Source organism: Equus przewalskii, chromosome 21 (assembly GCF_037783145.1).
Source record: "Equus przewalskii isolate Varuska chromosome 21, EquPr2, whole genome shotgun sequence".
In the NCBI taxonomy this organism is placed as follows: Eukaryota; Metazoa; Chordata; class Mammalia; order Perissodactyla; family Equidae; genus Equus; species Equus przewalskii.
In genome coordinates, this window is record NC_091851.1 from 23300988 (window position 1) to 23327751 (window position 26764).

The window sequence follows — 26764 nt, forward strand, 5'->3', positions numbered from 1 at the left end:
TGTGGTGGAAAACTTTTTGGGACAGTTCAGGCTGCGGTTTTGTGGTGCTGCTGTTTGATAGAAGTGCAGTTGGAGGAATTATGGGTAGGTGGCTGTGTGGGGGGTGATGTGTACTTGTGTCTCTGTGTCACGGCATCCGTTTGCCCACTTTGTGCAGGAGCTTAGCATGCATTAGAGCCCAGGGTTGGAAGCTGGCATTGCCCGCTGTATCTCATCGGGAGTGGGATGGGCAGTGGGTTAGTACAGGCCGTGCTGCCCACCAGCTCTGCTCGGGGCAAGTTACTCGGCCTCTGCCAACCTTCCTGTCTCTGAGTGAGGATAGTGGTTCCTGCTTCCTAAAGTTGTCAGTGTCTGGCACGTAGGAAGTACTGCAGACTGTTAGCTTGCACCAGGCCCGGACAATCTGTACGGCTCCTGCCATCTGCTTGACCCTCACCCGAGAGGGAGGCCCCAGATGGGGGCCTCGCTGTCGTGCTCAGGGGCGGTGTGGGTTCTAAGTGGACGTCTGGCTTTGGCCTCATGCTGCAGTTGTTGAGTCCACAGTCCTGTGTTTAGAGACTGAGTGCTTGGCAGGGGAGGCTTATCTTATTCGTGGGCCAAAGGACAAGGAACCCTAATGATTCAGAATACAGAAAGAGTGTTACCCTACTGGCCTGGTGAGGTAACGTTAATTTGTTTTATGTCCAGCCTGCTCTTGAGGAAGTCAGACCCTGCTTGTCAGGGGGGAGGGGTGTGTGTGTGTGTGCAGTACAGTAGCCCGCATCCATCATGGGCCTTGGGGGACCAAAGCGTCTGCCTGCCCCGTGCCTTGAGAGGAGGAGGTGGCACAGGCCGTGTTGCCCTTTTGTGTGGGCGCTGTTTAAAGTGATGGAGAGGCTGGGCTTTGTGACCTTGGGGATTAACATGAAACCAAACGTTGACTGTGCTCCATGCTTCCTCTTGTCTCTGTGCATCAATTTGAAAGCCTGGAATGAACACCTCTAACTACCAAAAGGTGTAGACAAAAGCTCTGTAGGGAAAATAGAGTAACGGAAAGACAGCTGTCATTGCAGTGGCTCTTAACCTGTCAGGGAACGCGGGCTCCTTTGAGAGCCTGATGGAAGTTCTGGACCCTCTCCCCCTAGGAATGCATGTGCACACAAAGTTGTGTGTACTATTCCAGAGAGTTCACGAGCTCCCTAGGTGGCCGGGCCCCTCATTTAAGAGCCCCCTGACTGATAATGCGTCTAATAAAACCTGGGTTGATACACAAGATCAAAGGGGGGAGAGATGACTTTGCAAAGGATTCCTCTTAGGTTTCCTGTACCTGCTAAGCTACCCTCGTGCATTTTAAATTACTTTAAAAAACGCAGTGACCTGCATGCTCTCCCCTTGCCTTCGTTGAGTGAAGCGAGGGTCCCCTGTCTTGTCGCCGAGTAAATTTCGGTTTACTGTTCCATGGGGCATTCCCATTTGATGTTCTGCTGTACGCTGTTGACAACAGTGGTCTGGAGCCCCGTTTAAAGAAGCTGGACTGGGATCCAGTAGCACTGCTCTGCCCTCAGTGATTCTTCTCGGATCTCAGTGCTCCCACGGAGCCACGAGCCTTCCTCAGGAGGTAAGTGCCTTCCGGGTCAGCGGGGTGGTTGGCGTGCCGTAGGTCTGGGTTCTGGATATGTCGCCCCAGCTTGTGGGGTTTTGAAGGCCCCTTAGTGGTTCTCAGCAGCAGTAGTTCCGGTAGGACAGGCACTTTCATGCTATTACTGAGGATTTGCTGCCCTCGGTCCTCCCTCCACGTACGTGAAAAGGTGAGGCACCGAGGTGCCATCTTCTGCTCTGACTGTGCTTGCTACCATCCTTAGGAGTCTTAGCCAGGGTGTACCCCCTCAGGGCAGTGGCTTCAAACTGTTGGCTCCTCTCCTTTTATCTACTGCACAGAATTTCCATTTTAAAAAGATTCTTCTGCCATTACAAAAAATAAGTGTTTTAAAAAACAGCTGCCATATGGTATGTGTTTCTGTGTGTGTGTACACACAGACACACACATGCCATTTTAACAGTAAAACTTATGTTTATGCTTTTAACTCACACAGAGTTGTTTTTAAACTCGTGACAATCAGGTTTGTCCCCAGCCATACTCCTGCAAGTTTTCCTTAAAGTTTAACCTAAGAGATACATGTAGGATGAAAAACAGTCTGTGCATAGGTAAACCTTTGGAAAAAGCAGCCCTTTTGTTTCATTCAGGGTGGGATCTGGGGTTTTGAGTGGAAGGCATTGTCCAATACAGAAGGTGCGGGCCCAGGGATGCTTCACCCAGCGCTGAGGGACTGGTGGGCAAGTCTGCTCTCAGTCCGTTCAAGAGCTGGGCACCGGGGTGAGGGGAGTGGGAAGGGTGCGTGGTTTGCAGGGACACCGCTGCGTTTCAGACCTTGCTGGGTCACTGGCTTAATTTAGGTGAGGGGTGCGCCCACTGTGCCCTTGCTCCCTCATCCGTAAGTGGGGGCAAGGGCACCTCGCTGGGAAGGAGACTGCGAGATTTCAGCATGGTGCACGCCTGCGCTGGGTGCTTGACAGGGACCAGTGAAGGTTCCTTTGCTTCCCTTTCTAACGGGCTGGGTGCCAAAAGAAATGGCAAGTTCACCTGTTCAAGAAAGTTTACTGGGGACCTTCTGTGTGTAGCTTGCTGGCTAGGAAAAGTGGAATCTACTAGTAGGAAGGTATGTCAATGCCAAACTAGATTTGGAAGCAGAGAACTAGCTGGCAGTGCTGCTATTTAGAGGACAAAGTGGAAATAAAGCATTCAGTTTGTTATTCAGTGTTTATTAAGTAGATTCAGTCTTATATATGATATACAGATTCAAAAGAAAAAGGATTCCACATACTTATGAAATCAGTGCATTTAGCAAGTAATACCATGGAGATACAGCTTGATTAACAGCTCATTGGTCTTTTGTTAAGTGAGGGCAGAGGGAGTTGGCCTGTGCTAGTCATTCCACAAACAAAACAGAATTTAGTTGCATCACATAGAGAAGACACATTCTAAGAATTAAAATATTAAGCCACATTTACTGGAAAAACTCACTATATAGAACACAAATAATTTTTATAGAGCATTGAGGAGGAAGTCCTCACCTGCTTAGAAGAGCCACGTTAAGTTGCATAGGTGCATATCTGTAAAAATATAATTTAGAGGTGAAGCCATTGATTAATAAAGAGTCACCTTTAAAAGTTGGTGCCCTCCACTGTTTGCCTTAAGTGCCACATGCTTACCGTCTGGAGCCCCCTGCCCCTCCCCAGAGGTGATACCTCATGAACGGCTGCCTCTAGGGGAATCCTGAAGATTTGCTTGTCCAGCTGCACGGGAAAGCCTTAAAGCCTCCTTTCAGAGGGGGAACTCGTGCTCGTCCAAAACACGTCTAAGTTATGCCAGAGGAATGACAACGTCTTGGGTTGTCCCTAAATCCTGGGTGGCTTGACCCTGAAGGTCCCGCTCCCAGGCTGCCAGGAGGACTGGCTCCCTCCCACAGCTCTGCAGAGCGGCGCTGCTGTCCCTCTTCATGCGTCCATGCCGTGCCCCCCCCCCCAGCGGCCATGGGACGTCTCTGTTCTGACCCCTGCTTCTAAATGGACCACAGGACAAAGGCATGTGGGCCATCCGCCACGCACATGAGATTTTTCTGAGCTTAGGAAAGTTTTGTTTTGTTTTGTTTTTAGCAAATCTGTGTTCTCTGTGGTGTAGTTTTTTCGATTTTGTTTTTAGGTGGAAACAGGTAAAAAGTGAGAGGTTTCTGTGTTGTGGCTTTGCTGAGCAGGTGAGCTTAGTGAGGTGCACCTTCCCCTCGAGTCTTGCAGGACACACGGGGACTGGGGCATCTGTACATGTAAACAGTACACTTTCACTGAGTCCAAAATTAGGAGCAAAAATACAAAGGTTCACATTGGTCTTAGGTAGATACAGGCAAAAAAGGAGTGAGCTGTTCAGCTCAGAAACAACAAAACAAAGTTTCTAAAGCACCACTAAATTATATAAAAATCAGACCATGGACGGATTGAAACTGGTATTCTGGTGAAATACTTTACTATCTTGTAAAAAGTTTTACAAAAAATTACAAATTAAAAGTATCAACCCTCTGAGTTCAAAGCAGCATTTTGAGAATGAACTGGTAGTTGATCCTGTAACCACCCCTGGAGTCAAAGTGGCCCTTGGGAATCGGGGTGGCTGGGTTCCACCTGTCTGAAACCTCTAAAACCTTCCTAACCCCTGCCTGTCCCCCTCCCCCTCAAGTGTCCTTGGGGATAAACTGTTTGTATGAGTGGTGACAGGAGAATGAATTTCAGATGGGTTACACTATTCCTGGTCGACCAGATGATCCACCGCTAAGACCGAATTCCCATCCTCCTCCGATACTGCCCTTCTCGGGGAGTAGCCCCTGCAAAGACTCTGGAACTGGTGTAGTCGACACTCACGTTACCTTTTTAATTTAGGATCCCAAATGACTAATTTGTGCCCTGAGGCCCTCCGTGAGAATTTTACGTGGCTGTGGGGCAGTGCGCTGGAAGTTCCCTTTGGGAGAAGGCAGTCCCTGGGGTGCGGGTGGGCCGGCGGGGGCGAGCTGTGTTCAGCAGAACCGGCTGCTTGGCGCTCTCCAGGTCAGGAGGAGAGGGATGGGTGGAAGCTGCTTTTAAACGCAAAACAGAGCGAGTTCCCGGACTGAAGGATGCCGTTTGCTCACAGCAGCTCGCTCCTGATCTGCCATCACCAGGGCTTCATGTGTAGCTTCACCAGGAAGGAGTCCCCCAAGAGGTGAGGTCAACATGACGGAGCTCCCTGTGCTGGAGGGGCCGCTGGGGGAAGCCCAGGGCTCTTCTACCACTGGCGTCCGCTGCCCTCCTCTGTCAACTTCTTACCGCAGATCTACGGCCAGCTGAAGGCGGTCGGCGTGGACAGCCTGAACTCAGAAAAGCGTGACTTCAAACCATAGCTTATGCTGATTCTTAGAGCTAATCCCCTGTGCGGGTGGCGGCGGGAGCCCCTTCCCCAGTCTCTCCTGTCTGTCAAAAAAAGCAAACCGTTTGTGCCTGGCTTGGGTACTGCCTCCAGGAGGAGAAATGACATGGTAAGCAATTGATATCAAGAATTCTAAGGCGGCGATTGTCTCTGCCAGTTTTTAACATTTTCACAAATTGCCTGGGGTAACATTTTGCAAAAGATCTTCTGATTACTTTGTAGTATTGTTCACACACAAAAATAAATATTTACACAGATTCAAAGGTCTGGGAGTAGTACTGAGCAGGTTGGGGCTGGACATGTGGATGGCTGGGTGTGGGAGAGGCCTTGGGCACTGGAGCTTGTGCTGTGCTAAGGGGGAGTCTCGGGTGTCCTGGCCCTGACCAGTGGCCTGGGGATTGGTCAGACGGAAGGCAGAGGTGGCGTGGCTGGGTGGGGTGTTGGAGGCCACTTGAGAGATAAAAGACCACCCCCAACCTCTAGGGGCTACAAGTAAGCACGGGGTGGGGCACCCTACTGCTCGGAGTTTCTGGATCCGGGAGCCAGAGCTCAGTCATAGATCCAGAATCCATGCTGGAGCCCCCTCCCTGCCCCTCCTGAGGGGGTCTGCCACAGTGCCGAGAGGCAGTTGGCTGCAGAAAAGCTGGTTTGGGAGGGGGTGCCTGCTTTGGGGTTTAGTGGCTCTCGATCTGAGGGTCCACTTGGCCCTGGCTCCCCTGGGGCCTCTTTGCTCTGAGGGAGGAAAGGCAACAGAGGGCTTCTGCCAGCTCTGGGCAGGGGCGGGCAGCAGAGAGCTGCTGTCATGGCTACGGAGTGTTGCATGGAGAGGCCCCGTGGGCCTTCTGAGGTCTGGGCGAATCCCTGGTTTTAGCAGCACTGGTAGGTATTGCACTGAGCAAGAGGAAGTGCCTGTCGGGGAGGGAGGAACCAGGCCAGCCTTTTCTTTTTGCCCTTTTTCACACTCCAGGGATTATGGGTTTCTTCCAGGACTCGTCCCTCTGGAAGAAGGGCTGGTCCTAGGAGAACCCAAGTGGCTTCTCCACTTCTGTTGACAGCCCCTCTCCTCCAACCATGGGAGCAGGGGACGGGGACCGCAGTTCGCCCAGGAGCTGGCAGCTGCCTTTCCTGTTCAGTGGCTGCCTGACAGCCGGGGGCTCACCCTGAAGAAAGGGGCCTTCCCGGGAGGTGTCGAGGGGCCTGGGCCCATGCAGAGAAGTGTTCAGACCTGGCTCCCTGGGGGCGGGGTGAGGGCAGGGCCCTGCTGCCGGGCTGCCAGCTCCCAGTACTCTGTCCTGTCGAGCAGCGGGGAGGGCCGGGGCCAAGGTCCTCTCTGGGCTCCAGCTCCTCGCCACCCATCTGGACTTACCTCCCAGGCAGACACATGGTGTGGGGAGCTGGGGGACAGCCATTCAGAACAGTACAGGCTCAGGGCACATTGTGGAAAAGCCCATGCTGGAGTGTGAGGTAGAACGCAGGTGGCCGTGGGACTGGGGCTTCTGAGGGACGGGGAGGGGAGCCGTTTGTGTTTGTCTTTGCTTTGCAGTGGCTGTGGGTGAGGTCCTCCTGCTTGGCAGTGCTGGGCACTCAGAGGGACAGCCAGCCCCACCGCACCCCCGCCCCGCTGGCCCCAGCCCACGCCAGTGTAGTGATATGGAATGTTAGTCACGGGGATACAGCCTTCTGATCAGACAGACACAGACTGGCAATCTGTACAAACACAAAAGAATCCATTTTCAGAAAAATAAATTACTAAGGGGAGAGGAAGAAAGGGTCCACTTTGTTTTTCTCAATAAATATGCAATTCTGCTCACCTAAGACTTGAAAGGTAATTATCTGGGGGTGGGATTCTAACTTCAGGGTCCACGAAGATGATTCTAAATGGAGCTGTGGCCCCAGTGCCTTGTCAGGGGAGCCCCAGCCCTTCCAAAGCTGCCCCAACGGCCTCTTCCAAGCAGGTCAGAGCACCCGTGTGGTGAGATTCCAAAAAAAAGTGTCCTTGTGCCCAAAGTCTCAGGTGCTTGGAGTGTGGCTAGAAACAGCTCTTTCGGATCCCACCTCTTTCAAAAAACAAAATGTACCAACTGGTGAGGCAGGACGCCAGGCCCGGGGCGGGGACAGCCTCCTTCCCTGGGGTAGTGCACTCCACGTGCCGCTGGGGTCAGTTCTGCTGTAAGATGAGGTTTTCCAGTTCATCTGCAGAGCGCAGCAGGAAGGCGGCGGACTCTCGGTAGCCGGCGATGAGCTGCCGCACAGCACTGATCTCCGTGGGGCTGAGCTGGGCGGTGGGCATGGTCCTGCTGGTGCTGTTGCTGGAGGGCGTGGGCGTGGGCGTGGTGGAGGCGCTGGAGGCCCCGCCTTTCATGCTGAGGTCTGTGGGCCCTGTGGAGAGGGACAGTGAGGGTGAGGAGAGGAGCGGACACCTTGGAGGGCATCCGGGAGCTGCCGTCATCCTTTACTTTGTCCAGGGGGCCTGCTGTGGGGCAGGCACTTGGGCCTGAGGCCCTTGTCTGTCTTGATGGTTGTACCCTAGTGCCTAGAATGGGGTCTGGTACCAGCAGATGATGTGGGGTTCTCTGTTTATCCCCAGGGTGATCTGCAAAGAAGGGGACCTTACTGTCACTATGTGACAGGTAGAAGCAGCTGAGGCCTGGAGGTTGAGAGGTTTGCCCAAGAGCACACTGCAACCGTGTGCACCCAGCTCTGCATGCAGGGCAGGGTGGCGTGGGACAGGGGCACGGGCTTTGATGTCAGGCAGAGCAGGGCTCCGACCCTTGCTCCCTGGCACTGATCACACCTTTGCTTCTTTATGAGGACCCCCACCCCCGCACCCTGACAGGCACGCATCCCAGCTCTGGTCTCCAGGTGAGATGGCTGCAAGACAAAGGAACTTCCCAGATGCTCCTCACCCTGGTGAGCCGAGCTGGAACGGGAACTGGTGGTCCCTGACGGAAGTGTGGGCCGAGGCCCGTAAGACAGGCTGTTGGCATGTCTGGTGGACGGCACAGGTGTGTCTGCGGGTCCTCCCCTGACAGGGCGGCTGTCAGTCAGAGGAGAGGGTGTTCCAGACACAGCAGGGAGGCAGGGGCCCGACACCCCCAAGAGAGAAAGCCCTGACTCCACAGTGGAGCCCCAGAAGCTCAGGAAAAGAAAGACCCATGCGTGTGCTCAGACAAGGAAGGGACTCTGTCCAGCTGGAGGAGAACAAGAGGCCGGCTGCCCCACTGGGCTGTGCGGAAGACGTCGGGGCCACCACACCAGCCCCACCGTGCCGGCCGGCCACCTGCAGGAGCGCGGCTGGAGGTGCACGTGCAGGAGGGTGCTGGGGGTGCAGACTTCTCTGGTGCGCCGCAGCACCTCGAATCCTCCTTACTCTGAAGGGGTCTTTTGTGCCCAAGTGAGGTTAACAGTTAACACCAGGACAGGAGGGCATGTGGGGTAGGTGCATGAGGGTCAGAACAGGCAAGACGGGACCCAGAGGTCTGTCTAGGGAAATCATCTCCCCTTTGCCCCCAGTGGGTGGCAGCAAGGAGAGAGCCTGGAGTCTTCTGAAACGTTCCAGGGGTGTGGGGGGTGGGGGGGACCAGGCTCTGTCTCCTCTCTGCCTTTCCCAACCAGCTCTATAGCATGGACAGCTGGCTTTGGAGTCAGCGAGCCTGGACGCGAGGCCTGCTGTGCCACCCCACAGGCAGCTCTTCAGCTCCACTGAGCCTCAGACCCCTCATCTGCAATGCGAGGAGGCCACTGTGGGGCTGAGCCGTGCCAGGGGCTGTCAGTGTAAGGGCGCCTCAGCCTGCGGGAGGCCCACTGGGAAAGGGCTTTGGGGCTTTCTGAATAGGCTCCCAGAAGACATGGAAGCTCCTAGAATTTGAAAAGCATTCTTTCAAGGTGTTCAGCAAGAAGACAGCCAAAGAAGAGAGGATCGGGGGTGTGGGAGCCTGGGCTTCCTTAGTTAGGGAGGCCTTCTCTGACCCAACTCCGCCTGCCTTCCCCCACCTCCCGGATGCAGAGGTGACTTTACGGGGCGTGTGGGCTGCTCTCCATTATCAGCCAGCTCCCCACCACGCTCTGGGTTCTGATAGCAGTTTCACTTGTGATTGCATCTACAGTGGCAATTTTTAGGCTGCTCTAAAGAGAGTTGGACAAGCTCTTGTCACTGGAGACATCTAGATCAGAAGTAACATCTTGGGAGAAATTATGAAAACTTGGCTGCTGCTAAAAGGGAGCTGGTGCAGCCTCCGGATGAGGAAGGAAGTTGGAAACTGAGATGGGACGATTTGTCACGTGGGTTATTTCCTCTCTAACCAGAGAACATGGACTTCAAGAAGGTGGTCCTAGAAACTTGTTAAGGAAGATCCTTGGAACTGAGAGTCAAGGGAACAGTTAAGTCTGTTAAAACGAAACGCGGAAGGAAGGAATGGGGCTGTGAAGTGCTGGAAACAGCAGCCAAGCAGGTGGCTGACTCCCATGGTGGTGGCCAAATGGGCTACCGGGACACGCTGGGAGCAGGGGTGCCTCTGCTGTCTCCTGGATGCTTCATGGGCTGGACCTGGGGGTGTGGTGGGGGCAGGTTTGGTTCCCTCTGGGGCAGCTCCTGGTCCCTTCTGGACAACGCTTGGGGACGGCAGAGGAAGATTGGAGCCACCTGCCACAGTTGGTATGAGCCGGCCCTGGGCTTCCTCTCTTTCCTCCCTCAGTCCCCAAGTCTGTCCTCTTCACCCCTGTGTTCAGAGCTGTCCTTCTGTCTCTCCTGGGTTGTAGCAGCAGCCTAGAAAGGAGACTGTCCCTGTTTCCTGCAGCCAATCTGATCTGGAGCCATCCTCCCTCAGGTTCTGATTACAGGCGGATGGTTGCTGGAGGGGCAGGAGTGGGCACGAGTTGCTCAGTACTCCAGGCAAGACAGGCAGAGCCCGGTCCTATCTAAGCTGATGTGCATCTCCAGAGGACAACCTAATGAGCACGTGAGGAGCTCTGAGCCGCTCATGCAGCTGCCCAACCAAGGCACCGAACTGACTGGAGCATCACTTAAAGGGCTGCTGCTGGGGAGGGCAGCGGGACTGAGTCCCTGCAGCCACGCAACTGCTGTCGTTTTCCTCCCACGGCTGGACTCAAACCCAGTGCTCAGAGGACATACACTGCCCGAGACGAGGAGATAAATGAGCTGATCTCTCCCTCAGTGACTCACCACCCACCTCTAAGGAACCAGGGTTCCAGAACCAGGAACCTGCTCACAGACAGGAGACCGAGACCCCGGGCAGTGCAGGGGCAGAGCCAGCGGCCTCCCTCCAAGGCTCTCTGCAGGTGTGAACAGGGTGGGGAGTGCAGCAGGCCCAGTGCCCTCGGAGGGGCCGAGCTGCAGCTCTGAGCCAGGCCACCTACATGGCTCAGAAGGGGCTCAGCACCCTGGCCCGCTGCCTGGGAAGGAGGGGGCCCCAGACTCCCTGTGTGCAACAGGGGTTCTAGCCTGCCTGCCCTGGGACCTGTCTTCATGCAGTAGGGCTGGCAGATGGCACTTCCTCCTGGAAGGAAAGCAGCCTGCCTGGGACAGCCATTCCCCCCTCGCTGTGGCTGGCCACTCTGGCCTCAGCCTCGGGGATTAGGGCCAGGCAGCCTCTTATTTTAGGTTAAGAGGCATTAGGAAGGGATGAGAAGTTAAGCCTGGGGAGGAATCTTCCAGGGACCTGCACATACTTTCAGGTGATAGGGGCAAGGTGAGCAGAGGGTACCTGGAGTTTCTGCCAAGGGTAGGGACCAGCCCCCTCCCTCGCTGGCCAGGAACAAGGACGAGGGCTGGAGAGGAGTTCTCAGGCCTGTCCAGCAGAGACCCAGAACCAGGGTGCCCTGGCCTGCGGGCAGCACCTTCCCACTCAGCAAGCTGCTATCACGCTCGCTCCACCTCTCGCCCCTGAATGACCCTACAGCACACTGCCCCTGCCTCCTGCCTCCCTGTGAAGGGCAGACGGGGCACGTTCACGGCCTCCTCGGCTTAAAAACGTGCCGCACAGGAGTGTGGCTCCCGCTGCACACAGAACAATATCTAAGGGCCTGACCCAGGAGGCCCTGAGGTCACCTCCCGTCCCCGCCAGCTCCCCGAGGCCACCGCTATGGCCCACTGTCAGACCCCGCTCTTCCCCTGCTGCTGCCCACCCCGGGCTCAGGGTGAACAGGCCGGAGGTCACCACTCCAGTCCCCACTCAGGGCAGCACCCAACTCCACAGGGGAATCTGTGTCTTTCTGGGGACTGATTCTCCAGCACTGCTCTGTGGCCCGGCTGTACCAGAGTCACCCGGGAAGAGGGACAGGAGCACCTTGGGAGTCCCCAGCTTACAGGGGTGGAGCCGGGAGACAGACAGCAAGCCACTGCCCCCGGTGACCTATAGGGGGCTCCACACCGCCGGGGCAGAGGCTGAGGCCGCAGTGGGTGAAAGAACCGTCCCCTCACAAGTGAGGCCACGAGCTGCGGCCGGGGCCCACTCTGTGTGACCTGAGCCAGCAACCATCTCGCTGTGCCTTGGTCACTGAGGGTAACACGGGCTATGGGGAAGATGCCACCCGGGCAGAGTGCAGGCCTGGCTGAAACTCAGTGCTCCCAGCGGCCTATGGGGGAGCGAAGTGGGGCGAGGCCCAGCAGTGCCACAAAAGGAGCCCGGGAGCGAGCCCTCAGAGGCGAGAAGGAGTGGGAGCTGCTTGTGCTAACCAGCTGAAGCCCTCTTGCCTTCCCATCTAAGGACTGGCTAAATTATGAGATGGGGGAGGTCGCTGGGCCACGAAGGAGTCCCGTTTCCTGCTGACATCTACTTCTCGACCTGCCCCGCGGGGTCCCACGGCCGCGGTGCGCTGCTGAGGGACCAGAGCGCCCACCGGTCTCGCGCACTCACCGTTACTGTGATTTCCTGTCTGGAGGGAGGCAGGGGGCTGCAGGTTGCTGCCCAAGGCCCCGTACCCGCGGTAACTGTAGTTGAGGCCACCATTGACGTACACGGGGTCCTGGGAGTAGGAGGAGGCTGGCAGTGAGTAGGTGGAGTGGGTGATGGCTGCGGAGTCGCGGGAATGCTGCTTGTCCAGGGCCACGGGCTCGTCCTGCAGAGGGGAGGGAGGCGCTGGGGAACCACAGGGGCAGGAGGCCCGACCACTGTCCCTGGATGGAGGTGGATGAAGGCTGTGGTCCCAGAGTTCCTGAGACCCAGCGCTGTGACCTGTGGGACTCTCTGCTCCTTGTCCCTGGTTGCCTTGCCCAGCACCTTCCCCTCTCGGCTCATCTCTCTGTGGGGCAGAGTTGAGCTGTTCCTGCTCAGCCGTAAACACTCTCAGGGCCCTCCCAGCTCGGGATGAAGTCCAGACTCCGTAGGTCTGCAGGGCCTTTGTGATCATGCAACTTGCCCCACCTACCCTCAGCTCTCCCCATGGTGACTCCCTCCCCGCCCCCCTGTCCGAGGACCACCCTCCCTGCTCCTCTGCCCTGCTGGGCGGGTCAGCGGGGTGTCTTGGGAATGATTGATGACCACCCTCCCACCCCCGCCTGCCCGCCTGCCCGGGAGGGACACCCCTGACAGCGGCTGGCAGCGAGCAGTACCTGCGAGGACTGGTAGATCTCCAGGCGCATCCTTTTGGCTGCTTTTCTCGTCTCGCTCTCACAGGCAGCTGCCAGGATGTTTTCTGCCATGGCCGAGGTCAGGTGGGGAGGTGTGGGTCTGGTCTGCAGGCAGAACAGGGAGGGGGCCAGTGTTGGGCTTACAGGGCCCTGGGCTTGCACAGAGACCCTGCCCCAGAGGTGGGTGGTGCAGGGCTGGGGTTTGGGCTCTGGCGCTGTTTTCTAGGGAGCTGTGCGATCTTTCTGGGCCTCAGTTCCCTCCTCTGTGAAACAGGGCTCACGGTGCCTGCTTCCAGGGGCACTGGGAGCTGAAGTGTCCGGCCAGAGGATGCCCAGGAATCCCAGGAGTGCGCTGGAGGTCAGTGGTGAGCATAGGGAAGGGGGCTCACCATCTCCATGCCGTTCTTCTTCATGCGACGGCAGGACTTGAGGTACGTGCGAATGCGCTTGCGGGCCCGCTCCTGGAACTCGGGGAACTGCCGGCTGCAGGACTCGATGATGGCCTGGATCTTCTCCTTGGGCTGCTTGGAGATGGGCACCATGCGGTCCAGATTCTCATCCACAAAGAGCCGCACAAACATCTGTGGGAGACATGGGCTGTGGGAAGGGCTGGCCCTGGCTGTGGGCCCGGCCCCGCCCGTCCCTTGCTGGCGCTCACGTTGAAGGCCTTGAGGCGCTCAGGGTCCATGCCCTCAGAGTCATTCATCTTGTCATTGTCCTCATGGTCGTCGTGGTCATCGTCGTCATCATCTGCTGTGGGGGCCCGGCCCACCGTCAGGTCCTCAGGGCAGCCACTGACCTCAGTTTTGATGGAATCGTAGCTCCCAGAGCTATAGGGGGGGGACTGAGAGAAGGCCAGCGACAGAGGTCAGGCCAGGCCCTCTTTTGGCCTCTAACAGGCCACGGCGAGCTTGGGGCCTGGGATGGTGAGCATACCCAGCTGCCATGTAAGCCACAGCTGCACGGCCCGAGCAAGGCACCTTCAGCTCCCCCTTCATCTGTAAAATGGGACAGCAACGCTCCCACCCCCCTCCCTGGGCAGCAGTAGGAAGGCCTGCTCATGACAGCACGCAGAGGCCCGGTGCCCCAGAGGCACTAAGTGGGGGTGTTGGCGATTTACTCTACAGTGGTGCCCATGCCAGCACCTGCCACATTGTGTGAGGGAAAGACAGCCACAGAAAGGGTTCCCGCCACCAGCCCGCCTCTTCTGGTTGTGCCGAGATCTGTTCTGGCTTTGGGGTTTTCCTCCCTGATACCTAAGGGACTGCAACCCCGGGTCGACACCTGAGCTGTCACAAAAGTGGCAAGTGTGCTGTCTGCCAGGGAGGAGGGACAGATGGGCTGGGAGAGGGAACCAGCCAAGGCGACAGATCCATCAGGCAAAGCACTTTCCCAAAGCTTCCGGGGCCGGGGTTCTCCTGTCTGCCACGGCCCCCTGGCTGATGCCCTGAGTGCCAATGCAGACTGAGTGTGTAGAAAGGGGGAGAGGGGCTCAGGCCCGGCCCACAGGGCAGTCATCCCATCCTATAGCAGAGAAGAGGGCCCAGCCCTCTACTCCGCCCCATGCGCGCCTCCTGGAACAGCCCCTTCCCCCATCTCCCCTTGGAATGCACTTCCCCACTTCTCTCCACCTCTGTTACCCTTTATGGCTCAGTTCCCACCTGCCCTATGTCCTGCCCCTTGCCCTCGGGGCACACGTGCTCTCTGAGGACCACTGTCATCTGCCTTTTAGGAAGTTTGTGCTTTTGGTGAGTCCTGACTTCACTCATTGGGATCCTGACCAGCAGCGTCCTGGTGGTACCCTCTCTGCCCTCAAGGAGGCGGACATCTAGCAGTCAGGCCCAGGAAACAAAGAGCAGCAGGTCACACGCTGTGATGTGGCCACGTGGCAGCCCAGAGGGGATCACAGCTCTTCTTGGTGAACCAACGGATAAGATGGACATTGACTGGTGCCTGATCCCACAGTGGCTGCCACCCTGTGACCGTGCCCATGGGGGTCAGCCCTCTCAGGGCCCCTGGCCTAGTGCCCATCTCTTGATCCATACATAGGCATTTTAAAAGGGGCAGGTGAGGTATTTCAACTATTCTCAATAAAACTAGAAAGAAAGTAAAAGGGGCAGGGATGCCCAGGTCCTGCAGCCTCGTGCTGGGTCATGCCAGCCTTGCAAAGGAAGTCAAAAGACCTCCTGGGCCAGTCACATTCCCAAGCTGCTCCCTAGCCAATCCTCTGCCAGGGTCAGAGGAGACAGAGACAGAGAACCTGTAAGATACGGGCTGTTGGTAGCGTTTAGACTCCCATCTTACTTCCTTGGCCCACACACATTGCCTGAGGCCGTGATGGCAAACTTACTCTCTCCAGTGTCGGCTCACTGCGGACGCAGCTATGCCTGCCTCTTGGACCCAGTCAAAGAGGGGAAGGTCGGACCCTGGCCAGTACCTCTCCATGGCCTGATCTCAGACACATACCAACAACTGAACACCCATCCATTTGTACCGAACTCTCCCATGAGACACGCCATCAGAGGCAAGCACCGGCACCACCTCTCTTGCTGAAGAGAAAACCGTCCAGGGAGCAGGGCTCCAAGAAGGCGCCTCTGGCCCCCAGCCCTGACAGGGGAAAATGCTCCCAGGAGGGTTCATGGGCCCAGCAGCAGCTTGCAGAAGTGAGAGGGAGGCCCCAGAGAGCAAGGGGCGTGCCGATGGTGGGGGCCTGCCCTGCCCATCCCGCGCCCACTCCGTCAGCCTGTTCTGTTGAGTTTCGCACATCCATATCCCTGTGGCCTCACACAAAGGCCTCATCCTTTTTCTGCACCATCTGTAAAATGGGGACAGGCATGCAGAGCAGCCAGGAAACGTGAGACCCGGGGCCTCTGCTGAACGCGGCCACTCTCTGCTGTTACTCGTGGCAGACTCTGTTCTGGGGGTGGACGGGGACAGGCCACACATCACCCACCAACTCTACTAAGTCAGGGGTCATCAACCCCACTCCTCAGATGTGGACACAGGCTCAGAGGAGTGAGGGCCTTGCTCAGGGTGACACACGGAGTACTCTCCCGTTCCAGAGCCTCCCCAAGAAAGTGACAGCACAGCCGCCACGGCTACCACCCTGGACTTGGTGTCACAACTCCGAGCACAGACAATTTCCTGTCAGCCTCACACGTCCCTGACGCGCAGGAAGAGACGCGCGGCGCAGCGGGGCCTGCAGCCCCACACACCTCAGGGGTGGTCTTCACCCCGTACTTGACGCGGCTCCGCAGTCCGTCCGTGCCGCAGCCGTCCGAGGGGTAGGAAGGCGTGCCAAGTGCTGTGCCTGGCGGGAGCTTGTCGCACAGGTTAATGGGCTGATCCTCGGAGGCGGCGGTGAAGTCCATGGGGGCCACAGCGCCGTTGCCATTCATCTCAGGGAAGGCAGGGTCACCCTGCGTGCTGCTGGACGTGGACGGGTTCAGGGTGGAGGAGCCATTGCCACTGCCACTCTCGGAGGAGGAGTCATCTGGAACAAGAGGTCTGGGCGTGAGGGCACATCCCAGCACCTGCTGTGCCCCAAGACCCCCCGGGCTATCGTGGCCACAGCAGTGACAGGGAGTACCTGCCCAGTGTCACCCTCACAAGCATCCCTGTGTCGGAGGTGAGCACTGCTGTCCCCCTGAGAGGCTCCAAGAGGCTAGCCCTGCCCTAGCCGCAGGTGGGGGCAGGGTCCCTCTGCCAGAAGCTGAGGCCATCAGGAGCGGAGTGGTCGCAGAGTGGGCAGGGTGTGGTGGTCTCCTGCACTCCACACCCACAAACGCCACATCCAGGCTCACGAGAGGCCCGGCTTCGACAGTCTGGAGTGAGCAGCTGCGGCCTCAAGTCCTACCCGGCTGCTGCCTGCCAGGGGCCTCTGGACACCCCAGAGGCTGCTTGGGGCCTGGCCAGCGCCCACCTCTTTCCCTGGCTCCCCACTGCCTTGTCCCTTCAGACGCTCTCCCCACAGAACCCCCTGCCCACAGCAGGCCCTCCAATCTCTCCTTCCATTGCCTGAGGAGGGAGGGATGGCTCCATTGTGACCCCCCCTCCCCCCCTTACCCGCTCCCTCCTGCAAGCAGGCCCAGCCCAATCCTGCAGCCTGTGCACAGACACGGCAACCCCTCCATCTGCCCTCTGTGCATGACCACGTGGCCTTGGACACCGGGAGCCAAGGCTGCAGGGTTTGGGGTCTGCACCTCCTGCACCTCAGTGGGCCATCCTGCTTTCCTGAGGTGACAGTCCAACAAAGCTCTGCCGAGGGCGCCCCCTGCTGCGGAGAGCACAGCATTGCCTGGGGGATCCGGGAAGACAAACTTTAACTACGGGGCTAGACATTTTCAGATAAATTCCAGGGCCCTCTCCCTCACCCCGCCCCAGCCTCCTGCTTGATCAGCGGAGAGCGCAGAGGCTGAAGCCACACTCAAGCTCCCCAGGTCACTGTCAGGTGAGTACCGCGTGGTTGCCGGTTCTGCACCTGCACCCAGAGCGGCTGGGGGAGGGGCGGCCACAGGGAGCCCAGACCGCATCCCAGGCAGCCCCTTCCCCCAGGCCAGGGTCGCACACGACCCCACCCCCAACCTCCCAGTCGGCAGATTATGAAGATTTAGTCCCTGGTGCTGGGCACTGGGCACGCGCGCCTCCGGAGCGTCCCCATGGCGACCGAGCGGCTCTAGCGCCTCAACCAATCGCTGGCCTCCCGCCTGCCCGGGGGCGGGGCCGGGCTGCCCGTCAAGCAGCCCGGGCCCTAGGCAGAGGGGGATGGGAAAGGCCTCGCGCAGCGGCACCCCTCCCCCTCTGCCGGGCTGCCGCAGGTCTCCTGGGCCAAGCCGCCTCTCCTCCTCTCCTCCTCTTCCTCTGGGCAGCCATCGCTCCCTCCATCCTCCTGCAGGGCAGCTCCAGGCTCTGCGGAAACCGCCCCGCAGCTCCACCTTTGCTCAGCTACACCCTAGAGTCCAGGCCTGCGGCCGCGCTACCTCTGGGACCTCCCTGCCCAGCCCCTCTTCCTCTATCACAGATAGGTCTGGTTTTCTTCTGACAGTATCTCCAGCGACTAATCTACATGTTTGTGAAATGAACAAATTACCCAGCAGTATTTACTGAGCACCTACTACGTGCTGGCGGGGTCCCAGGCTGGGAAATGAAGTAGTGACAACCACCAAGGTCCAGCCTCCTGGGGCAACAGAGCACAGTACAGAACCACAAGGAAAATGAATGGGCCACCAACTGCCCTCCAACTTGCCAAACCACGCTGTTCCCTCCACCCACCCCCAACCAGCCTCCTTGGCTGACCTTCTTCAGCACACCAGCTCCCCTTGGTCACAGTCCTGTCTCCACGCCCCGCTCTTCCAGCACCAGCCTAATCACCACTCTTCTCTTCCCCACAGCCCACTGAATAAGAGTCCAGACTTCTGTCCGGTGTGTTCTTGGTGCTATGACCTCTGCAGCCTCCCCTCAGCCCAGGTCCCACTATACTGGCCACCCTTGTACCTCACTTCTCCAGGCCTCTGCTTGGGCTCTGCTGTCTGCCTGCCCTGTTGCTTCCAGCTCAGTAAACTTTAGTTAACCTGGCTCGGCGCTGCCTCCTCAGAGCAGGCCTCCTTCCTCCGCTGTCCCTAGGAAGGAGGGCCTCACAGCCCCGACCCTGGCAGGTGCCAGCCCCTCCTAGAGATACTTCATGCCTCCTGCACCTGGCCCAGGGGCGGTCCTGAGAGCTGCCCACCTCCCACCAGGGCAGGGCGTGTTCCTGGAGAAGTCCCCACACCTGAGGTTCAGGAGCCTCTGCTGGGACCGAGGAGCTGCAAGGCTGGACAGACAACATACTGGCTCCTGGTCTGAGCGCTTCTTAGCTCCACCAGGTGCCCATTCTTAGCCCACCTTGCAGGTGTGACTTCACACCCGGCACCACCTGTAACAGGCCACTTGCTTGACCTGGGAGGGCCATGTCTTCCTCCTCTGGAAGGAGGGGTTCCTAGGAGGGTCAATGGGCACTACGCCTGGCACACAGGGAGCCAACCATCACTGCCCTCAGCACGGGCCCAGAGGTGGCACCCCAACCACCTGCCTCCCCGACCAGGTTTTCTCCCAGGAGGAAGGACCCCCTTGCCCTGTGCCTCCCCAGGCGTGAGCCCGTAGGAGGCCTGGGTGCTGTGAGGATGCACAGGCAGGTGTTCCTGGGCCCCTCCCAGCTCAGGAGCCCAGGTGGCGGCCCAGACTCTTGAGCTGCCAATGCCCCGGGGCTGTGCACCTGAGCTGCCCAGCCAGGGAGCCACAGGTGCTGGCTGCAGTGGTGGCACCGCCCCCACTCCTCAGATGCCACCCCTGTCTGGTAAGGGAAGGAGCTGGGCAGATGGGACCTGTGAGGCACCAGGCCATGCACTCCAAGTTTTTAGGAGAAAGTAGAAATCTGCACCATTATGTAAATATCCAGATTTTAAAATGTTGTGACTGACTTTCATTGTTTACATTTTGAAAGACTTTGCCAGATAAATAAAACGGGGTCTATCCGTGTGATGGAATATTATTTAGGCATAAAAAGGAATGAAATTCTGATGCATGCTACCACATGGATGAACTGTGAAAACATCACATTAAGTAAAATAAGCCAGGCACGACAGGACAAATATTGCGCGAGTCCGCTTCTACGCAGTCTCCAGCACAGGGACATTCACAGAGACAGGAAATCCAGGAGGGTCACCAGGGGCCGGGGGGGAGGGGGTGTCACTGCTTCATGGATACAGAGTTTCTGTTTAGGGTGATGAAAACTCTATTTTGGAAATAATGGTGCTGATTGCACAACACTGTGCATGTACTTAATGCTCCTGAACTGTATACATAAAAACGGTTAAAATGGCAAATTTTATGTTACACATATTTTACCATAAAAATCCCCCCCAAACAAAACCAAACCTTGAGCAGGCCAGTGGGCCCCAGGAGACAAGCTCCATTCGCCCCCACACCATTTACCACGGGCCAAGCCTCCCCCACATCCACACTGCCCTGGGGGCAGGGAAAGCCAGCCGCACACAGGGCCCACATCAGAGGGACAGAGTCACAAGATCCTGAGACCCCAATCACGCTGCTAGGGCGCCCTCCACCCGGCTGCTAACCACCTGCCTGCATAGCCAGCCCGGCGCCGCCCGCCCCTGGGGCAGCCTACAGCTGGGGTCCACTTTCTGCTGACGGGAGAGGCCGTGCGTTTTAGGTGGAATGCAGAGGGGCTGTGGAGTGGGATGGATGCCGGCTGTGTCTCCTTGAAAACACCACTTCCCCTCCTTGAGCCTCAGCCTCCTTTCAAGATGGGTGTCATGTCAGTAAAATAGGATTTACATGGTGTAGACAATACCTGGAATAGAGAGTAGGCGCCAAAAAAAAAAAAAAGCCGGTTGCCTCCAGCACGCGCTTTCGCACTTCCTAACACGCCTCCTTCCTACACATGGCTTTCCTGGACTGGAGCGTGGGCTTCTGGGGGCCCCTCAGCCCAGCACGGTGCCAAATCTGAAGTGGGCACAGGGAGGGGAAGAGGGAGAGGCAGCACCTGGAAGATGCTCTTCGTGCCTTCATCCCTTCCTTTCTTGAACATCACTGAGTGTTCAGGCCCGTGCGGGGCACTGGGGACACAGCGGTGAAAAGACGAAGGTGGTTCCTGTCCCAGAGGCTCATGCTCTGGCGAGGAAGACACCTGAGGGTTCAAGAGGAGATTGGGCTCCAAAGAGAGCATTGGGAGCTCTCTGGCCCTTGATCCATGCTCCTCCGACTGCCTCCTGCTCCTCCTCCTCGGGGAAGCCCTCCCTAACTGCAGAGCCTCATTGAGACCCCAGCTCTGGACCCCAGGGTCTGCACTGTGCAGGAGGGAGGCAGGGAAGGCTTTTTGGAAGAAGTAGTCCTTGGAAGAAGCTACAAAAGACAATGCTGAGAAGGCCCTGGAGCGAGGGCTGAAGTGCCCAGAGCCGAGCAGGGGCAGAGGAGCTGCTGGGGGTGGGGGTGGGGGGCTGTATCCATCTACCCGCCCCCTAGGCAGTGGCTGTCATCCGGCCACAGCTGCAGGGACTAAGTTCAAACCCCCAAGTGGAAGCCAGACACTCTTGGCAGTGTCCCCCACTGTCACCCCAGTCCAGCTGTGCTCCGGGCCTTTGCACTTGCTGTCCCCTCTTCTCATGACACTCTGTCCCCAGCTATCTCTCTGGCACATTTCCTCCCCTCCAGGGCTTTACTTAAAGGTGACCTTCTCACTAAGACCTCCCTGCCCAGCCCCCTGCCTCACTCTGACCCCTTTACCTGTTTTTTCCAGAGCACCGATCACCTCCTGACATACTGTGTCTCTGGTTGTGCCCAGCCCCCCATAAGCTGCCCCAGCCCCGCAGACTCAGGGTTGCCAGGGCTGTATTGGGCGGGCCCAGATCACTCCTGCCTCTCCAGAAACCACACCCCTTCCTCTGGTGAGGGCACCCCGAGTCTTCCCGGCTTCCCCACGGTCTGCACCGCCCATCACAGCGATCGGTGATGGGCATCTGACCCAGACAGACCCATGAAAGTGAGTCTGAGGCTTTTGCTGAAATGGTGGGAAGACGACCTCTCCCCCACAGGGGCTGCTCAGCCCACCTGGCAGGGAGGCCACACTGGGGATGCAGGGGACAGGCTGGCACAGACGGATCCCCCCAAATCCATCTGTGCCTAAAGCCAAAGAAGGCCCTCGACTTTCTGGTTATGGGAGCCAGTGATTTCCTTATCACTGAAGCTAGCTGACAGAGGCAGGTTTAAGTCACCACGGGTGTCTGGTTCGCTCTCAGTCATCCACAGTCCTCCCCGGGAGGGGCCGTGGGGCTGGACCCGCCACAAACCCCAGGTCTGTCCTGAGGTGGCTGTAACCACAGGAGAGGCAGCTGCAGGGCCCCACTCCCGGGCCTAGCACAGCACCTGGCCCCGAGAGCGCCCGTCACTGGGGAAAGAGGGGAGAGGGAAACTGCGACAACTTGGGCTGAGGCAAGCTGGGTTCCCATCCCTTTCTAATTCTTTCCTCCTCCCAACCCCCTCCAAAAAGCGTAATTTAAGGGAGACACGGACATGCCCCCAAACCCATGCCCGAACAAGACGGGTGGGCCCAGCTGGGGAGGTGGGTGTGGGGCCTCACCGTCTCCTGACCTTGGGCACAGCCCGCCTCCTTGGCTCCTCTTATCTGCAGTCCAGGGAGTTGCCGCTGCCGCCCTCTTGGGCTCTGACACTTTATGACTCTGTGAAAGAACCCAGCTGGCCCCACGGGCACCAAGGGCCTGGCACACGGCACATAGGAGATGGGCCTTCCAGGGGTGCAGGCCTCCAGCCACCGCTCTTCGGGCAGGGGCGTGTGCTGGCTGACGCCACCGCAGACCTGGAGCTGGAAGTGACTCTTGTCCCCACCTGGTCCTTATCTGTGCTGCTGTGCCAGGAGGCCCCTCCAGGATGGGCACTCCACCCGAGGCCCAGGACAATGATGGCAGGACAAGACTGCCCCCAACCTGTGACTGTGTGAATTACAGAGAGAAGGGTGCTCCGGGGCAGCAGGGGAGCAGCCGGGGGATGCACCCCTGCTGAACATGTCCACCAAACCAGGCCTCTCAGCTCGGTGCGGGGCAGGACGCAGAGCCCACCACCTGTGCCCGGAATGCCCACGGGCAGGGAAGGACTGCGTGCCCGTCTATTTAACGTGGGGCAATGTGCTGCTATTCAAATGGGGGAATTAGTGATGAATGGGGGAAATTGTTCCTCCCTCTGTCCCGTCTCCAGAAGGAGACAAAAACCCCTTTTACCTCAGCAAACAATGCCCTTATGTGGGCGCCAGTGCCCCACAGCCCGCACAAGCCCAGCTCTGTGAGAGCCGCCAATTGCCACACCGGGCTCTGGGGCCACAGCCAGTGACACCCTCTCCCAGTGGGTGACTCACGCCGGCTCCCAAGGTGGGAAGGTCCATCGTCCCTAGGACCATGGGCCAGGCCTGTGGCCACGCCAGCTCAGCATACCCGGTGCAGGCTGCCTTCTGTGGCCAGAGGTGCGGTTGCTGGAGGCAGTGCCTCCCTCCTTCGTGGGCTTCTGTCACAGCGGCAGCCAGGCAGAGGAGAGGTGGAAGCATCAATAATTCACACACAAAAGAGATGAACCGGGGGAGGAGGAGGGGAGAGTGCTGGAGCCGGCAGCCCCACCATGGGCCGGAGAGTGTGGACACCAGGACGGGCCGCTGGATGTCTGAAGAGCCAGCCCCTTTCTCCTCCTCGGCCACTGTGGCTTTGGGCTGCTGCCTCGGGGCACTGACCATGCTCTGCATTTGGGGTGTGCCCCTCACGTGGGCTGCCCCTGCCTGCTTTGACAAAGGCCAGTGGCCTGGGCCGTGTTTATATGATGCATAGTTCCCAGGAGCACCAGGCTCCTGGCAGGCTACCCTGCTCTTCCTCCCGGAAGGAAGGAAGGGGGAGGGCTCCAGGGTCAAACGGGGGACACTGAGGAGCTGGGCAAGGCAGTACCACTGGGATCCCACCATCCTGGGTGATGGGGACACACTGGGAGCCTGCCCTGCCATCTGGCCTTCAGGCCCTGGCTGCCCGCCTAGCTGCCCCTCCTGAGCACCCCGCTCCAGCCCTGTGGTTCCACCCAGCAGCCTGGCCGGGGCCCTGCTTCCTATCAGGGCTCCACTCTTACCTCTAATGCCACCAGCCCAGGGACACGGGCACCTCTATCCCACAGCACCCGCCTTCCTGCCCGACCTTTGGTGACACATCCCTTAAGCAGGTGCCAGCAGAGTCTAGGGCCCTCAGAGTCTAGAGCAGCACGGTCCAATCGAAAGAGAATGTGAGCCACATCGGGAATTTTCAATTTTCTAGCAGCCACATATTTTAAAAAGTGAAAAGAAACAGGTGGGTTGAATTTTAATAATCTATTTTATTTAACCCAATATATCCAAAATATTACCATTTCAACAAGTAATCAATACTGTATTAAAACTGACATATTTTACATTCTTTTTTTATACTAAGTCCCTGAAACTTAGCGTGTGCTTTACATTCAGCACACCTCAATGTGCCTGAGTTCCTTCCAGCAGCCGTCTGTGGCTACCGTATTAGACAGCACAGACCTAGATTTTCATGAGTTTCCCCTAAAACTGAAATCATTTCTCTCAGTGCAGGGACTCAGGGGTCCTGGGCCCTGGAGGGGTGTCCAAGACGAAGATGACAGTTCAGGTCTTGGGGCAGGTGGTCTGAGTTGGGTGCAGGACTGGCGGCAGGGCACTGGGGACAGGCGCCACCTTCGGTGGGGTGGACATCAAGTGTGTGTCAGGCACTGGGCACGCTCATCATGCCTGATTTGCACAACCACTGCCTCCAGCAGTCATCAGAGGAGAACCAGAGGCTCCCGGGGCCAGTCACTGGCTGACCCACGGCACGAGCGGCAGAGCCCACACGGGCCCCAGGGCTGCCTGACTCCCCAGAGCACCCGCCCCTGGTGCTCTTCTCTAGGCCTCAGTTTGCCCTTCTGTACTATGGGACAGCCTCCCACCCCTGCAACAGCCCCCCTTCCGGCAGCCCCTCCCCCAACACACACTGGCCAAACACGTCCAGGGGAAACCACTCCCAACAGGAGCCGCCAGAGTCTGTGTCCTCCCGGGCCTGACATTCTCCCCGGCCCCACCCTCCAGGCCAAGCAGCGAGAAGTCAAGGCTGATTCCATGTGCAAAAGCTCTAGCTGAGATGCCCACTGCACCGCCCCCCAAAACAAATCCTGTGTCCTAGAGCAAACAGAGCCACTTGAGGCGACTGTGTGTGCGCGAATGACTCACAGGACAGGGCCCGGGCCCCAGAGCCTGTGCAGGCCCTCCGCCAGCCCTCCCGGAAGCCGGTCTGGGTTCGGTGCATCCCAGTCCTTAGGTCAGAGCGATGACGCCAGCGTGGCCCCAGTCACTTCCTGGTTCCTAGGAAAGTCGCCCTTGGACAGGCTCGAGGTGGCAAAGCCTCTCCTGTACCCCTCCCTCCCAGGCCTCTTCTCCAGCACAGCAGAACCTGCCTCCACAGAGGGTCAATAGGAAGCCAGGTCTACATGTGTCCTGGGCTGAGGGTGGCTCTGACTTCCACGATGGCCCAGCAGGCCCAGGCTAATCTCCTAGGTATGTGTGGAGCCTGCCGCTCCCTTTCTCAGCAGGTGAGCCTCACCTCCTCAGGCCCCGGAGCTTGTCTTGCCCTAATGTCCTCACCAGGCGTCTGGGGCCTGTGGGTGCCTAAGACCCCAACAGCCTGTACAAGGCCAGGGCTGTGCCGGCCCAGCCTGCTCCTGGGATAAAGGGATCTCTCGGTGCTGTCTCCCAGCTTTTCTCACCCCTCGGAGGCCAGAGGCCGGGACAGCTCAGCATTGTCTGTGCCGCCTGCAGCCGAGCTGATGATGGACACTTTCCTGTGACCTGGGACTGCCAGGGTGGCCCACAGCCAATCCCTGGAAGGGCTTGGGCCCCCGTTCTCTGCTCCTGGGGGGAAGGGAGGGCAAGAGGCCATCCAGTGTGGATGTTTCGAGCCTTGAAAAGGAGCAAATACCTCTTGCTCTAGAAGGGGGTGGGGAGGAGGGGGTGACCTGTAGCCGGAGAATGAGGCCCAGAGGCAGTTTCTAGCCTCATCGGAGGTAAACAGGATAAGGGATGGACAGGGTGGGGATCAGCAGGTGTCGGGGAGAGAAGGCTCAGTTCAAAGGCCCACTGCAGGAAAAGTCCCTCAGAAGCCATCCCAGGGAGGGCACAGAGAAGGGGCCACAATCCTCCTCCCATGTGACAGTGACCAGGGCAGATGTCCAACCACAAGTGTCACATCCATGAGGGGTTGGCTGCAGCAGGCCGTGGAGCTGCCTCCCAGGGGTGGGCCCATGGGAGGGTGGGCAGCATGCGCAGAGAACACCAGAAGTGGCCACGGCTCAGGGGTAATTCAGGTGACCGTTTCTGAGCCCATGCAGCCTGGCCCCAACTCCCACTCGCCCCTCCCCACTAGCAGTAAGGCCTCCTGCCCATTTCCTTGCAGAACAACTTCTCCCCCTGGCCGGGGACGCCCTGTGGCACCCTCGGGGCCCAGCACAGTGGCTGGCACACAGGAAGTAAGCTGCCGCCCAGGTGCCTTCTCCTTGGACAGCGGAACCAACTCGCAGCTGCCCACTCAGCTGCCCACCAGTGTGGGAGCCTGGGACACGTCTGGAGTTTGCCAGACCAAGGAGCAGGATCTTCGGAGACTCAGGGTCCCTTCACAGGACCTGGCACGTGCGGGTGGGGAGTGGGACAGGAACCCAGGAGATGCCAGGACCAGCTGTGAGCACCTGGGCCCTCACAGCCCAGCTCCCTTTCCAAAGAAGCAAGACTTTGGTGGCTGAGAGCAGGGGCGAGGGGTGCTGGTATGATGTTGTAAAGAAAGCTGCGGTCAAAACCCCACAGGGCTCAGTGGGCAGAGGGGACCAAGAGAGATCTGAATGGATGAAGAGACAGGGCCGGACCCAGTAGGTCTAGTGAAGGGTCCAGAGAATGTGGGAGAGGTGAGGAGGAAGTCTTTCAAGGGAGGCCCCTGACACACTTACAGTCCCGCAGTCTGGTTATGCCAGGTGGCCACAGACCCCAGCCTCCAGACCTCCAGCACAGTCTCCTGCACCAGCCTGGCCCCCTAAGAGGAAGCGATCCCGTAACACCATTCACCGAGCCTTCCCTGCCCGAGGCGTGTGCCGAGCCCTGTCCACGCGTCATCCCATCCTCCACAGCTCGGTAGGGTGGGTGCCGCATTATCGCCCCACTGTCCAGTGAGGGGAGGTGATCTGCTCCGGGCCGCACGGTGAGGAGGGAGTGGAGGCAGTATCTGAGCCTGAGTCGGGTAGCAGGGCTGGGGCCTGCACATTTCCCCTGCAGACCCACCCTGCAGAGAGCAGGGGACAGCACACAGGGGAGAGGCCTGGCTGGGTGAGGCAAAGAGAGGCAGCACCATTGTAAATATTGAGCCCTGGCAAGCAAGTCACACACCTGCTCCCAGGTGACCGCCCTACACCCAGTTTGCATTTCTGCATAGTGCAGGGCCCCACCCGAGGGCAACACAAGCCAGAAGGCAGGAAGCCTTGGTCATCTCACAAAGAGCTCCCGAGCACACACCAGGGTTAATGGTCACAGTCACCCAGGCCATGCTACAGGCAGAAGCTGGGAATCAGAGAGT

General features: G+C 58.4%; 1 protein-coding gene across 8 annotated transcripts in view; it reads right to left on the reverse strand.

Annotated features, from left to right (window-relative positions):
- Nucleotides 1-2783: 2783 nt before the first annotated feature.
- Nucleotides 2784-26764, reverse strand: part of NOL4L (nucleolar protein 4 like) — a 124762-nt gene continuing 100781 nt past the window's right edge. For all 8 annotated transcript variants that reach the window (XM_070589114.1, XM_070589118.1, XM_070589115.1 and 5 more), the window contains 6 exons: nt 15791-16068; nt 13234-13419; nt 12965-13156; nt 12558-12680; nt 11863-12064; nt 2784-7366 (listed from right to left, as the gene is read on the reverse strand). In XM_070589114.1, the coding sequence (XP_070445215.1) occupies nt 7146-7366; nt 11863-12064; nt 12558-12680; nt 12965-13156; nt 13234-13419; nt 15791-16068 (1202 nt within the window). In that variant the 3' untranslated portion in view covers nt 2784-7145. The remainder of the gene's footprint in view (nt 7367-11862; nt 12065-12557; nt 12681-12964; nt 13157-13233; nt 13420-15790; nt 16069-26764) is intronic.